The sequence below is a fragment of the Anneissia japonica genome, unplaced genomic scaffold (genome assembly GCF_011630105.1).
Source record: "Anneissia japonica isolate Jap-2015-1 unplaced genomic scaffold, ASM1163010v1 scaffold1104_len307771_cov217, whole genome shotgun sequence".
Lineage (NCBI taxonomy): Eukaryota > Metazoa > Echinodermata > Crinoidea > Comatulida > Comatulidae > Anneissia > Anneissia japonica.
Genome location: NW_022755771.1, coordinates 195,022 through 211,559, shown reverse-complemented (window position 1 = coordinate 211,559; position 16,538 = coordinate 195,022). Strand labels below are relative to the sequence as shown.

Genomic DNA, 16,538 nt, shown 5'->3' with positions numbered 1-16,538 from the left:
AATATTTTATGAGAAATAGTCTGTATTTCTCATTTTTTTTATTCTTTTGTGTAAAACTAAAATTCATGCCAATATTTTTCCATGATTTATAATAATTGGAGTAATGCAAATGCATATTTTCTAAAAAAAGTCATTTTTAGTGAAATTTTGCCGGGAATGGGGCTTTAACATACTTTCCAGAAATAACTTCAGGAGCTGCATAGTTAGGAGAGCCACAGCTTGTCCTTAGGAATTCACCATCAGTCATCATATTAGACAAACCTATGTTTAAAAAAAATTATTAAAATTATAATTCCTTTAGTAAACATTTTTACTCAGTATTGTCAATAGAGAGAGGACACTAGGCTAGAATATCTTCATTTTCTAATGCTGTAATAATAGTAACACCCACAGTCAACGGAACCAATTCTCACCAGAGGGCGTTCCGGGAACATTGCGTCTACACAATCAGGACAGGAGGAGTCACAAGTCAACATAAAATGATATACAATAATTCAGTACAATGCTGCAATGTCAAATTTTAATGTTTAATAAATAATAAACCAGAATGAATTAATTATTACAACACTTTTCAAAACTTGGCCATAAAAGCTCAGATCATGATACAGATAAATGGTAATCAAGGGATGCTGGTTTAACCCCACAAACCCTACCTCCAAGTCAAATTAACATGCAACTTAAGTTCATTTTAACTTGTTAAACCTTGGCATCACATCTAAGTTGGTAAAGCAAATGATTGTTTAATATTTTGAGTTTTTGAATCTTAATGGTTATGACATACTTTTCTAAATATAATGATGATTTAACTGTTCAAACTATAATGCTAAATATAACTTGTTACTAACTCAATAATCAAGATGTTTATTGAACTGTTTACTTTGCAACATGCATTCTGAAACTATTCATAAAGAAAACCAGAACCCTGCGGGTGCGTACGTTCCTTTGTACATAAAAAATCTGAGAAGTGCAGGGATGTCGTTATGCAGGGTGGAGGTGGGCGGCGCCGTCCACTCTTGACGTCTTGCACCCATCCTAAAGCTATTATTAAGGCCTTCCGCCCAGCCTCATACAAATTCTTCCGCCCCCCCCCCCTTAAAATTATGAACACAAGTTTTTGCTCCATAATCCGTATTTACCGGTGAATAAGCCGCAAATTCTATACGCGATTTTCCCCTCGAAGTTTGGGGTGCGGCCTATACACCAGTCGTTAACTTACTCCCCAAAAAGTTCAGATCGCAAATCGCAGCGAAAATCAGGCGCCGTCTGTCTAGCTTGGGCCCATGCTCCTACTAACTAGCCCAATTAATTAGCCTAGGCTTTGAAGGGCTAGTATTTGTAATTATACTCACTATACAGTGCTGTACTGTCCTACTACATTTTCTACGACAATCAAGCAATGGTTTGGGTTGTTTAAATAATTATTTTCATAGTTACATTCACTCAAACAATTTTGAAACAAGTTTAATTCGAAACCGCTTCGCTCAAAACAATAAATAAACTTCTTTTCGGGAGTGTGGTCCTAGAGGTCATGTGAGCAGCTTCATTTATGATGTCGCAACAAAACACACGTGGGCTGTTGAAACTTTCTGTTCGACGTCTGGTTCCCGGTGGCTTGTACCGTTATAGAAAGAATATTGATACCGCTATATTTCAGAATAAATGCTTGTGAAATTAATTTATGCAATAAAAACACAAGTTTTCTTGAAGTTGTAATAATTATTTTACTGGAAATTAATTGAAGAAAGGCATACATTCGTCTGTCTATCACATGCCTCCATCACATGCTGTATATGTGTATAGATGGTCAGTCCATCACATGCTGTAAATTTATGTGTCCATAATTTTAAGGTTCTCCCCGTCCCCCCGCCAACCCTTAGGTTCGTCCGTCCATCACATGCTGCCCCGCCAACCCTTAGGTTCGTCTGTCCATCACATGCTGCATATTTATGTGTCCAGAATTTTTAACCATCATTTCTTGAAAAATAATTCCACAAATGTTGATTTTTATTGCTTGACGGCAGGCTGGTGGTAGGCCAAGAAACCTACTTTACGTAATGGTATAGCACAGTATATCAGATGTGTCTAGACCTACACCAGGTCCGACAGTGTAGCCCAAAGAGAAGCCTAAATTATGTATGTGTCTAGGGTAGGCCTAGGTACACCAGGTCCGTCAATCTTAGCCGTTAAAGTATACTAAAACACTAATAGAACACACAGAACACCTTCAAATAATAGCACAAGTAAGTGGCCGATATGCCACAACTATCTCAGTTTGCTCGATGTTTACTGACAGTCGCGAAAACAACATAAAGAACTTTTCTAGGCAGCTCGCGACAGAAACAAAATGTTGGGAAAGTTTGACCCGACGCATGCGCAAATCAAATTTTCGACTAAAAAACGACTCAAAACTGGTGGTAGGGGGTATATGTTTTATCGCCTACAGCCTACATTTTTTATCTAACCGAAAAAACAAACATTTCTTGCACAATTGCATGTCCACCAGCAACTATCGAGCACAATGTATACCTGCCACTATGCATCGTTTCGGAGCCTATTTGTTTACAAATATGCTGACCTCTTTTGGTGACCTCTTTTGGTGTCACATCTCATACACAAATTTTACATGTGAACCATTACATTAGTTCCATGTGACCTAAGGTCACAAAGGAACTAATAAAAAAGGTATTTTTAAAATGGTTTTCTTACCAAAGTCTGCAATTTTCACACACAAGTTTGTATCTAGCAACAGGTTTTCAGGTTTTAAATCACGATGAACAATCATATGACGATGGCAATAGTTAACTCCAGAGATGATTTGCTGGAAAAACCTCCTTGCTTCATGTTGCTTCAACTAAACGGGAAAAAAATTGAACAACCTTGGCTTGGATGTCTTGAAATGAAGCAAGATGTGTAGGAAATGATATGTTATAAATTCTTAAAGTGGAAAGATTGTAATATACCTTTATATCTCTGAAGAAGAAAAGTCACAATCATGTTAATGAATTTACTAAATCTTAGAATCCAACACAGAACAAATATTGTTGAACCAGGTAAATAACCCGGGGAGCTCACTTGTATAACAATCTTCAATCTTACGGAGGGTTGGGGTAAGGGTAGGATAATGCTTAGGCTTGAACTACCAATTAACAAAATCCGGTGTCGGTTGAACTACCATTACGGCCATGTAACCTACCAAATTAAACTTGTACTGGTTCCCTATGGCGAATAGGACCGCGGTTCGGTCTGTTCGCGATCCCTACGGTTCGTGGCTATGTATCAACGGTAGGTTTAGCACTGAGGTTGGCAAAAAATCTTCTCTAAAATCGTGTGAAAAATTATGCTACTTTGATACAGGACGGGGCAAGGACTTCAACTACCAATTTTACCTGGTATTTCCCACACTTGTGCTACCAAATCCTTGCGAATATACCCTATACATGTTGAAACTCTTCAATAAATTCCCACATTTGCGCTACCAAGTCCTAAAAAATACCCCCGTAAATGCGGCACTTACCCGTATAGAAATATTTAAGTGTGAGGCCCACGGGGAAAATAATCATCTTGTTATTATGTTTTAATTAATTTTCTAGCACTGTACATTTTGTATCATTCATTATTTATGCCATGTAATTTCTATATACTAAATTGATAGCAATAAAGCTTAATGATGTTTTGTATGTTATTTACAATATGATGGTTTGTAATGATTTTTATTTCTATAGTATAATCTCATGTCATTGTCTTAGCATTAGGCCTCCTCTATGTCTTATTCTCCAGGTACTTCCAATTCTGTTTGTATATTTTTCAGGATGGTCATATTAAATAATGCTTCCCTTCCAATTCCAGGGTTCTGTTATAATGAGAGGATATTTTTGTTTATGACTAAAAACAACTTGGTATCTTATTTGTAAGTTTGTCACTTGATTAATGTGACTAAATTTGCTTTAATAAGCTTAAGCCTTTCTACTACCTTAAGCCTAAAAAATTAAATTAAATTAATTACAACTGGGCTGGCATTAAGGCAAAACATAAAATGTTTTGACAGGCTTAGCTAGGCCCAGGATAATACAGAGAGTTTGCTGTTGTTGATTTACGTCTGACCAAGGTAATTTAACAAAAGGACGCACATCTCCGCTCTCGAACATAGCGCGTGCGTACAGTCCTTTGATCTTTACTGTGGCATCGACAATCCGATACTAGTTGCGAGTACAGCCGTCAATTATTAGTCTATGCGTGCCATTCATTTTATGGTGTTAGTTTTTATTTTATTAATTTTGGGTACTTCGCAATGTCTGCTACATTTGATTTTTTTTTACCGCGAGCTTGTTAAATGCTTCTATAAACTGCAATTTGATTTGTGAAAATTGACCAAGAAAATGAAAAGTTATAGCAATTCAAAATTTACGAATTTTATAAAATTTCATGTTCTTATTTAACATTAATCTGTCATTTTGACAATGTTGGCATAAGGTGCCGAGGACGAACATTTGAGTATATACGGAAAATTCATTAATTTTTTCTGCGAAGTAAGTCTCATGAACGACAATTCACCACAATTTTGGTAAAATTAATGTTGAAATGAAGAATATATTTCAGTCTAATGTTAGTGCAAAATATCATTAGGCCTTTGTAATCACCGCACGACGCGCGACTAACGCAAAATATCATTACGCCTTTGTAATCACCGCACGACGCGCGATTATCATGGCAACTAACACGCACGTGGTAATTCGTCACACGTTGACGGTTTATGGTCTGGTTGCTATAGTTTTTGTGACGTTCAGCGTGTAGGGACGCACGTGCGCCTAGAATGTCGATGCCAGAGTTATAACCTTTGATGTCCCGAGATGTGCGTCCTTTTGTTGAATTACCTTGGTCTGACTCTACTTACTTTCATCCCCGGGAAGCTCACTTGCATACCAACCAAACAGGGGGGTGCCCCAGCCACATCACTACCTATTTTACTGAAAATTCTTATGGACTTCAACTACCATTTACCAAAATTGCACTGTGCTCTAAAAGATGACAGAAAAAAGGTCACTCTATAGTGGCAGAGATGGTGCAATATTGACTGGTTCCCGATGGCAAAAAGTATTCCGTCTGGTCGCGATCTTGTGGCTGTACCAAAGATAGGCTTAGCAAGGGGCTTAGAACACAGTCTAGCTTGAAATTCCCGCTAACATTGTGTGAAAAATCGAGGCACTTTGACACAGGATAGGCCACCAGGGACTTTAACTACCAATTTCACCCCAGTTATTTCGCACACTTGTGCTACCAAGTCCTCGCAAGTATACCCCATAAATGTGGCACCTCCCCATATATTTAAGAGTGAGCCCACAAGGCTTTCATCGCGGCACTAGCTCATAATTTCTGTATAAAGTGTCTACAATGCTAATTCATTATTGAAAGTAAATATAACAAAATGAATATTCCTGAAACTGGGCTAATCAAACTAATGTACAATGTTCAGCATTCAACGTCCAGCTTCAATGAATTAAATAATCCCGGCACGGTCACTGTGTATGGAGGTCTACGGTATGCATTGTAGAAAGAGAATTTTCATCTCTTTTTTAATGCACACCATTCAAAATCCTACAGTAATAGGCAAATGGTAAATGAACATTTAGCAATTAACACTGATAAATCATATTAGATAGTTAACTAAAGTAATTTTGATCAGGTAATACCATACAGGTACTACCATACATCTTTTTCTCAAGATAAAGGTAAAGTGTGAATCAGCCAATCAATCAATAGGCATTTAAATACACAAATATATATCACATATATTAGTGTTTCTAAATGCCTATTGATTGATTTTGAATGATTGACTAATTGATACTATACCTTCATCTTAAGTCAAAAGGCCTCTAACATTCTTAATATTATTTCTCCATTTATTCCTATATTTCATTTTTTCAATTTCCATTCTTCAGTTGACCACTGCGTATTGTGCTGGCTGGCATTTCACTTTATTATTCCAAATAGGTAAATAATTAACGAAAAACAGATCAAAATAAACAGTGCATGTTGTTAGCCTGGAGAATATTATAAACATAAAAATTATTCATTATATTGTGATAAAAATAATCTTACCTTGCCATGCTTCACTATGTAATCAAATAATTCTCCACCAGACACATATTCCATAACCATAAAAATATCGGTTGGTGTACTGATAACTTGGTACCTACAAAATAACAAAATTTAATCCAAATAACTTGACTACCAGTCTAGTCGAGTGGCCGAGCAGTAAAGGACCTATTGCATCTTTCAAAAGAGTAGGGGGTTACCCCTATGTTATGGTTCATTTCAGCACTTTGCTACTTTCAACTTTGAGTTAGTACATTGAAAATGTTTAATTAAAGCATTATCATCTATAAATTTTACAAAAGAAAAATTGAATCATATCTTACAGTTTGATTATGTGTGGATGACGAAACAATTTAAGATTCTGAATTTCACGGCGAATTTTACTGACGACATCAAGGCTTTTGATCTTTTGTCGATTGAGAATTTTGACAGCTACTTTGTGTCCTGTCACCTGGTGCTTTCCAACTGTGGATGTAGAAGAAAAACTAAGATTAACATCAATAATAACTTTTTAATTCACTACAATACATTTTAAAAACCAAAAATAATGAATTGACAACATTGTGCATACTACAGTATTTTTCACTAAGACACTTTCTAATAAAATTTTATTGTAAGGACATAAAATAAAGTCTATCGCTTCCAAAAATCATCTTTTTGACTTTTTTCAAAATATAAAAATCCAAAAATTATCTTTTTGACTTTTTTTAAAATATAAAAATCAGTTATCAGGGCTAAAAATTAGAGGTCGTCAGTCGCCAGTGGCGACCTTTTTTGGTGTCGGGCGAAAATAAATGTTTGGGTATCGCCCCTTTGGCGACCCTTACTGGGCTCGCGCTAACCGATCGCCATGGGCGAAAACTATTTTGTATTGACGAAAAAATAACCAACTGCTTTAGGCCTGTCTCTTATACACATCTAGATGTGTATAAGAGACAGCACAAACACACATCTTCCAAACTAAAAATAAAGCTCCTGAAAGCTAGAACTTATGTAAAGTCTCTTTAGCATTGTATACTACAGATTATGAAACATCATTATAAGGTAATGCAAGTAGCATAGTGAACTGTGATTTTACTTTTAAAATTATAATTAGGCATACTGTAAATACAGCAAGTAGATAGTTCTAAAAAGAGCTGTCGTTTCTGGTGAAAATGTCTCAACGTTTTTGATTGAGTTGCTTCAATCGTCATCATGAGAATAATATTCCCCAAGCATTTAACAAAAAATTATTATTGTTAATGGAGCGCTAATTACACATTCCTCATTGTGTGTTATTAGTTATAATTTAGTACAATGGGAATGAAACATGAACAGCAGATTAGGGGCTGTGCTGTATAGAGTACTACAGTGTTACGTCATGATACCACGCGATACTACTCTGTTGCTATATGCGACACAAAATGCCATTTTCTCCACTGACAAACCATTGATCCCAATTTCTAACATAATTATTTTTTCTTTATAAATTTTAATTGATGATTAAATGTGTGTTTGATAACTAATATAATGCGAGCTTTTGTGTTTCTAGTACATTTTGATGGTAAATTATTAGGTTTTAAAATGCCTATTTCAGAAAACCTATTATAAACCATTAAGATTATGAAGTCACTCAGGCGTAATGAACGGTAACCAATGTCTGGTTTGCAACAAAGGACGCCACCTGGTGTTGTGATGACAGGATGTTGTCTATACCTAAAAAAAAAACAGCCAAAATACTAATACCCTTGGCATTTCCAGGGTTCAAAATCCAGCTAGGACCTTTTGGAAATGTGCCAAAGACATGTTTGGCAGCATTAAGTGAGATTAAGTCATTTTTCTAATGGTACAGTTTACCTGGATCAAAGCCAAAAACTCACCAAAAATGGACTTTTCATTGTATGGTGCTTTGTGAAGAAGCTGTCCACAAAAAAGGAAGCAATAACATGTTATTATATCTATATATGATACTGATCTATAACCATAATTAAAAAATACCGGTTACTGGTATCTTTTAACCTTTGGTGCTTCATTGACTTCACCAACATTATTATGCAAGTATTACACAAAGACTACGGCCATTTCTCTGGTAATCTCACGAGAGCAGCTTAGCTCAGTCGGCTAATCTGGTGGTAGCTGCTGTGTGTGCGCTGAACCATAGAGATCTCTAGGTCCGCGGTTCAATTCCCATCGCTGCCTCTCCTTGTGTTTCAGCTAGAGGGCTGAAATACAAGTTACAATAGCGCACTGCCTTTCAGATGAGACGTTTAAGCTGTTGGTCTCGTGTGCATTATGGCCCATGTGCACGTTAAAGAACGCGGTACACTCTTTTGAAAAGAGTAGGGGATTGTCTCCCGGTGTACTGCCCAATCACCACCAGAAGGACCCCACTGGATATAAGTCTTCTTCTAGACTTTCGTGGGCTATCCTTGGTGTTTACACCGAATAAATCCAATCCAATCAATGTGTCCACCTACTGTAGGGAAATTAGACCACTTCCTACTTTACATTCAACTTTAAGTAAAGGCAATTCCCCTTGCAAAAGCTGAGGGTATGATCTGAATTAGTTGCTCAGCTAACTGTCAGGGGAAAAAAATCAATAAAATGGCTTTGAATTATAATAATGATAATTCTTTTTTTTTATCCTCATTCTAATCGGAAATTGAAAATTTCGGCTGGTCACCTGGAGACCCACAGCAGCCAGAGTGCTCCACCCACCTTAACTACATACATATGACGGAAATATACGGACGCAAAATGACGGACACATACGGATACAAAATGACGGATACAAACATTTCCACCCACCTTAACTACATAGATATGACGGACACTACGGATACAAACATTTCCACCCACCTTAACTACATACATATGACAGACACTACGGATACAAACATTTCCATCCACCTTAACTACGTACATATGACGGACACATACGGATACAAACATTGTTCTTAACCCACCTAACTCTCAACATGAGGGTTATTCGAGGAGCCATGCAATCAGACTCCAATTAAAACCCGACGTTGACCAGGTTTGAACCAGGTCTTCAGCACAAGAAGCGAGAACAAATTAGCCAACTTGTCAGGGCATGGATTATTGAATGATTGAACAGGCAGCATGTTTATTAATCTTTTATCGAAAGTGCAGAGCATCTCAAAACATACGACACACATACATTTCGACCCCTAATTGAATTAGTCCTGTGTGTCATTCTGTTCAGTGCTTACTGATGACCAGAGCAATAATATTGCCAGAGTAAGAAGGTAAAACCAGAATTCCAGTATATTGGATATCACAATTATGAGAGTTATTTTAATGCCCTATTACTCTCTTAAGCTGTCAGCTCTTCATCATTTTGGTTTATTATTATTATTATTATTAATATTATTGTTATTACTATTATTTTTTTTCCTCAACATTACAGGGGTGGGGCGCACTTCACCAACGCGCCAGAAGTTTCTTGAATTTGAATTCTAGGGGTTGGAACGTCTGTGCCTATATTTTTGGTTTAATATGGACTTTCCTATACACTATTTATTTTTAACCAAATAAGCGCCCCATTTAAATAAGTGTCCCTCCTAACGTGAAAATTGTCTTAAGCGCCTCGTTTGAATAAGTGCCCCTCGATTCCTAAAAAAATTCATCATACAGTACAGTACAGTAGGCCTTCTTCACCGACTTAATTTTCTGCATCAACTTCGCATCTTAGCATTGTTGGTCGGTCTGTCCATCCATCCATCCGTCCGTCTATCAGTTTACATCGTTTTAAGTTTTGATGAATCAATAGAATCCCATTCTTGTGATATTGCTACCCTTCTTGGATTTATAACTACAGTATTTAATATCTAAAAATTAAAATACTGTATGGCATTATACCTGTCTCTTATACACATCTAGATGTGTATAAGAGACAGTCTACACATACTATAGTATGAAACTTTATTGTAATCTGAAATATGAAGAAATTACGACAAAAGTGGATGGATATAAAAATAGTGCAATCCCATTTTTCATAAGATTACTTAATTCTAAAATTTAAAATTCCAGTGATCAATAATTAATAATAAAATAATAATAATAAAACAATAACAATAAATGTACCAACCTCCTTTTTGAGCTACAGATACTGTACTGTAAATATATTTCATTATTTATACAGTTTGATTGTAATTGATGAATTTTATTATATATTGCATGTTATTGAATTTAATCTTTTTTATGTACGGTATACTGTATTTTTAATGTCTTATAAAATTGTAATTTTTTCCTGAATTTTATATATATTCCATTAAATTATCGAATTGTGTAATTTTTTCATAAATTTTATTATATATTTGTATGTTATTTAATGAATCTTATTTTATGTGTAATTTTAATGTTCTTATATTGTAATTTTTCACAATTTTTTTATATTTGCATTTTATAGAATTCAACCCTTTTTGTGTGTGATTTTAATGTTGCTGAATTTGTATATCTTAATAGTTTTAATGTTTTTAATGTATTGTAACATTCTTGCAATTCAGTTTTCTTTCTGTAAGTTACTGCAATGAGATGAAATAAATTAAACTTGAACTTGACCTAAAGGCAGCCAACCGTCGGCTACATAAGGACTTCCGAGCTTGTGTTTATCCATGGAGGACCCTACCATGCTTAGACCGAGGGCTATGCGTGCAATGGTGGTAGAAATGTCATTAATAATACTTTAATCAATGATTTCGTGTTCTCGTCTGATATGTAAAATACATAAGTAATGTATGTAATATTTCAAGAATGTACTACGCGGGTCGCTTTGTTACACGGTGTAGGTACTGTAGAGCAGAGTGACGGCAGTAGTAGCAGTTTATAGTAATCTCCCAAGGCTAGGTAGGCTATGGCTATGTGCTCACACGGCAGCTAACGGTTAGCAGAATCCGGATCCTGCTAACCGTTAGCTGCCGTGCGTCTATGCAAGAAAATCCCGATCCGGATACCAACAATATGATGATCGAATCACCGGCCAATAAGAAACTGGAAATTGTAAACGCGTACGTGTGATTGGTTGATGATAGAAACGCCCTCAACTTGCTAACCAATAGCGCTTGCTAAGCGTATCCAGATACTGCTAACGGTTAGCGCTAACCGATCGGGCGTTCTCACACAGGTGCTAATGGTTAGCTCTCGATCCGGATACTAGGGCTCTTGTGAGAACCAGGCTCTAGTCTACTAGGCCTAGGTCCAGATCGTAAGTCCTTGATCATCGCGGTGACAAATTTGGGTGACAGATGATTGGGCCCATTTCCAGACGATCAGACCCAAGCCAATTTTGAATAACTGTAAGCCTTGTTGGGACTTTATGTCCTGATATATAATTATGTTGAAACTGCATAAAATACAGGTTTCTGGAGACACTATAGTTCCACTAACTCCCAAAAGTAGGCTATTTTCCTTGCTCCATGACTCCCCCCACCCCCCCCCAATATCGTTTCAAACTAAAATGAGAATACTATAGGCCTAGGCCTTTGTAATTTCTTAAGCTTTTGTGTTATATATTTAGAAAACTTTTAAATTAATGTACATCGTTGGTGTGCTAACAATATTAATTTGCTAGTCAAATAACGTTATTTTGATTGCCAGTCTCCAATGTGGTCTAAAATCACAATTTTGGGCCATAAAAATTCACATGTCGATCGTGAACTAATACAATGGATTTTTTTCTGGTACCCTGACCGAGACTCTTGACAGTTCGGACTAATGATTTTGGCTAAAGACAGATTCAATTGGCTAAAAAAAGTATTAAATCAATGTCATCTTGCTGGTTTTATTGATTTTGGTTTTTTTTGTAAAATTATATTTTGGACCGTAAAAAAAATAGCACCATTATAACTTTGGAAGGGCCAGTATCATTTTTTTCTTACTGGCCCTGCTAGCCACTATGGTTTGGAGGTTCATTTTCAGCCCTGAGTTATTAATATATACTGTACAAGTTTTGTATTACTATTATTCTCTTAAATACAATATAGCAATCTATGTCAAATTTTTAAATACTAGAAAACAACAATTCTTTTCCAAGCCATCTCCAATACGTTATGTACTACAAACACTTAATAATAATTTTCAACTTATAAATTATTTATAACTGATTGCAATTGTACATGGCATAGAGTAAACAAGAAATTGAAGGTTGTTGACCCTGTAGGCACTACTGCTTCAATCAATACCGTAGTTCAAGAACAATGATGCTTACACAGGTACTGTACAGCTCAAAGAAAAGGGACTGATTTCAGATTTAAATTTTTATAACACATTTTCTGATGTGATTTTGTAAATGCTATTTTATGTTCAATTTCAATAAACATACAGTATTGCCAAGTTTTTAATGTTTACTATTTAACTAAATACTATAGGCCTACTGTAATTAGTGTCATAGATCATTTCACACATGTGGATATTGTAAAGGCTATTTTGTTGTAGAGAACCTCAACTTCTGAGAATTCTGCAGTAAGAAAACGATCACAAATAACTTAATTTTTATTTATAAATTTGTGTTGCGGTTTTTAAAATAATAAAGAAGATTGAATGAAAAATAATCTGCATACACAAATTTCAATCTATACCTGAGTTATGTTTTGCAGACGAATAAATTCCGTGGAGCTGATAATATTATTATCAGATTTATGGCAAAATAATGTTACACTTACCTAAATTAATATTTTACTTTTCACAGTGATCATAAGAAATAAATAAGTATTAAAACTTAATTCTTTGCTAAATTACACAATACACTGTCTTAGAATCACTGTGATAACTAAAATATTCAAATACTGTGTGCAACATTATTTATCAATAAATTTACCAAAATTAATATTTAAATATTTTAACTACAACCAGTGGCGGATCCAGAGGGAGTTCAAACGTGAAGAAACGTAGCAAAATACTAGGCCCTACTTGGTCCTGGCTTACAAAAGGTATGCCAACCTACCTAGGCATAGGTTGGCAGATCAGACAAACTAGGCTTAGCCCAACTAGTCTTCAATTAAATAAATTATACACACTGTTTTTGGTTTGACGTCGTAATAATTTATGTACGAAAGTGCTTTCTTCAGGCCTATCGGTTCATCGATCAAGGGAAGAAAGGCTACATATCTAACTACTCAATAATGTTGGAATATAATAATATATTGCCTACATCTTTGACTTTTTTTTTTCTCAATGTATAGGCTTAAAGAATACCATAAACCTCGAATTGAAGCCCAGTGGGCTTAATCTTGAGATGAAGCCCATCTCGAATTAAAGCCCCCTCTTTAGTTTGCAAAATTAGCCTCGAAAAGAAGCCCATCTCGAAAAGAAGCCCATGGGTTTTTTTTTCAAGATAGCATAGGCTTCTTTTTGAGATAGTACAGTACATACACTGTGCATGAATTTCAGAAAACAAAATAAATTAAAAACAAGCTTGGTTTTTACATTTAATTAGTTTAGGTGATTTAATGCCAATTAAATACACTCCATAATACAGATTGATGTATGCATTGACCTTATTTATTGTTCAATTTTACAAATTCAAAAAATTCACAGCATTCATTTTGAAAAAAACCCCCCTCTTTACTTTGCAAAAATAGTCTTGAAAAAAAGCCCATCTCGATAAGTAGCCTATCTCGAAAAGAAGCCCTTCAAAAGTTCGCGCAAAAAAAAGTCCAGGGCTTCAATTCAAGGTTTTACGGTATGAGATAAAATTACCTGACCTTTTTCAAGAGGGGAAAAACCTTGAATTTTGAAGAACTTAAAGGTCATTAAAGAAGTCGGGAAAGCTCATTTACGGCCATTTAGGACTCAATTTTTTCATTTTGGGTTTTTTTTTTTTTTTTAACATTGAAAAAGTGAATAAGCATAAAAGCCTTTGAGGACAGACGCAATCACAGTAGTGTAGTTGCAATTCACGAAAATCATTGCCTTAATGTTTGATAATGTTTGTACTGTTTGCACAAGAATAAAAAGGAGGAAAAAATTCAAAAGCTTGGGATTGATATGAAAAGTAAATGCCGAGTCTAGATTAGAGTGACTGTTTCATGTTCTTTTTTATTTGTTTTTCATGGATTAGTATACAAATCATTATTATTTTAAAGAATCATAATTTTTACAAAATAACACTCTTTATAACGAATAATCTCAAAACGTAGTGAAGTAAATGTTAAATTGTAATCCTTAAAATCAATTATGGTGATGCGTGCCAAAGTTATCCTTATCTCCCTCAGCCCAGTCAGACAGCTTAGTCCCCCAGAAAATATAATATCCTACAGCTGCAACTGCCCTTCAACTGGGATCCTACAGCCACCACTGCCCCTCCCTGGACCCTATAGGTTTATGACATGATTGAACAGGCAGCATAATGTTTATTAATCTTTTATCGAAAGTGCAGAGCATCTCAAAACATACGACACACATACATTTCGACCCCTAATTGAATTAGTCCTGTGTGTCATTCTGTTCAGTGCTTACTGATGACCAGAGCAATAATATTGCCAGAGTAAGAAGGTAAAACCAGAATTCCAGTATATTGGATATCACAATTATGAGAGTTATTTTAATGCCCTATTACTCTCTTAAGCTGTCAGCTCTTCATCATTTTGGTTTATTATTATTATTATTATTAATATTATTGTTATTACTATTATTTTTTTTCCTCAACATTACAGGGGTGGGGCGCACTTCACCAACGCGCCAGAAGTTTCTTGAATTTGAATTCTAGGGGTTGGAACGTCTGTGCCTATATTTTTGGTTTAATATGGACTTTCCTATACACTATTTATTTTTAACCAAATAAGCGCCCCATTTAAATAAGCGTCCCTCCTAATGTGAAAATTGTCTTAAGCGCCTCGTTTGAATAAGTGCCCCTCGATTCCTAAAAAAATTCATCATACAGTACAGTACAGTAGGCCTTCTTCACCGACTTAATTTTCTGCATCAACTTCGCATCTTAGCATTGTTGGTCGGTCTGTCCATCCATCCATCCGTCCGTCTATCAGTTTACATCGTTTTAAGTTTTGATGAATCAATAGAATCCCATTCTTGTGATATTGCTACCCTTCTTGGATTTATAACTACAGTATTTAATATCTAAAAATTAAAATACTGTATGGCATTATACAGTTTTTTTTTTTCAGTCAACAAAAATAAACTGACCTCATCACTCTCTCATGAGTTCTGAGCTAGAAAACTGAATGATCCTCTGCTAATCTTACAATCGGCAGATAGCCATTGACACGCTTACCACCACTACCACCAATGATCTCATCTGCTCTCGTGTTAAACCACGTATCATTCTTGTCATTAGCCATACTCTCTGGATGATTATTTTTCTGCACCTGAATCATGTGTTTACCTTCGATTAAAAGAAGTGCCCCTTGAATTGTCCAAGTTTCATAAGCACCTAGCCTAGCTAGGCCTGGCCCTAGCCTAGTAGTAGTTTCACACATCCAGTCAGTAAACCATATTATTATTTAACTAGCCTACCTCCCCCACCCACACCTTGCACGTAATATAAGTAGTTATAAAATTTTAATAAAACTCTCTAGGCCTAGCCCAGGCCAAAGACCCACCAGGCAAGTCATTATAACAATCAGTCTCTCTAGACTAGTGGCTAGACTCTACCTACCATGCAACCACTATCCATCCAGCATGTCATATATTTTACTGAATACAAAACAAAGTAAACACCGCGTGATCCTCAACATAGCGCTGGACTGAATTTCAACTCACGAAAATTATGTCGATTTTCCAAATGCTTTTTGTTTTTCAAGACATTTCACATGTCAACGATATTAAGAAATGTATCCACTTACTTTTCACTTTTCCAAACGTTCCTATTCCAAGGGTTTCCCCTAGGATATAGTGTCCAATTTTCACCTGTGATTTCTCCGACATCTTGTGGTCAACAACTACATGTTTACCTACCCTGGGCGAGCAGTTAGCTCGACGGTCGATCAAATTTGGGGGCGTGGCCACTGCAGGTTCAGGAAGTGTGGTCAATGTTTAACAAAGTTTTATCAATGATCCTATCATATGTGCAGGTAAAACAAAATTGTCTATTTATTCAAACAATTAAAAATCGTGGAAATTGAATGGTTTTATTTCTACTGTAAACACAATACAGATAATATTATAAATTACACTTTCCCAATCACAACAAATTGAAGACTTCCTTCGTGTGCTTTTGCGTAGGTGTGTGCGAAACATAGAGCTATTAAACGAGTGTGTGAGCATAGCGCCCACATTGTACATGTTTACAATAACACCTCTATGACTGTCTCTTATACACATCTAGATGTGTATAAGAGACAGATGTATAGGCTTAAAGAATACCATAAACCTCGAATTGAAGCCCAGTGGGCTTAATCTTGAGATGAAGCCCATCTCGAATTAAAGCCCCCTCTTTAGTTTGCAAAATTAGCCTCGAAAAGAAGCCCATCTCGAAAAGAAGCCCATGG

The 16,538-nt window shown here is 35.8% G+C and overlaps 1 protein-coding gene across 1 annotated transcript in view; it reads right to left on the bottom strand.

The window, feature by feature from the left end:
* Nucleotides 1–16,259, bottom strand: part of LOC117123751 (5'-AMP-activated protein kinase catalytic subunit alpha-2-like) — a gene marked incomplete at its 3' end in the record, with an annotated part of 19,017 nt that extends 2,758 nt beyond the window's left edge. Inside the window, 5 exon segments of the mRNA XM_033269760.1 lie at nt 174–261; nt 2,707–2,851; nt 6,097–6,190; nt 6,417–6,558; nt 15,894–16,259. Of these exon segments, the coding sequence (XP_033125651.1) occupies nt 174–261; nt 2,707–2,851; nt 6,097–6,190; nt 6,417–6,558; nt 15,894–15,975 (551 nt within the window).
* Between the last annotated feature and the right edge of the window lie 279 nt (nt 16,260–16,538).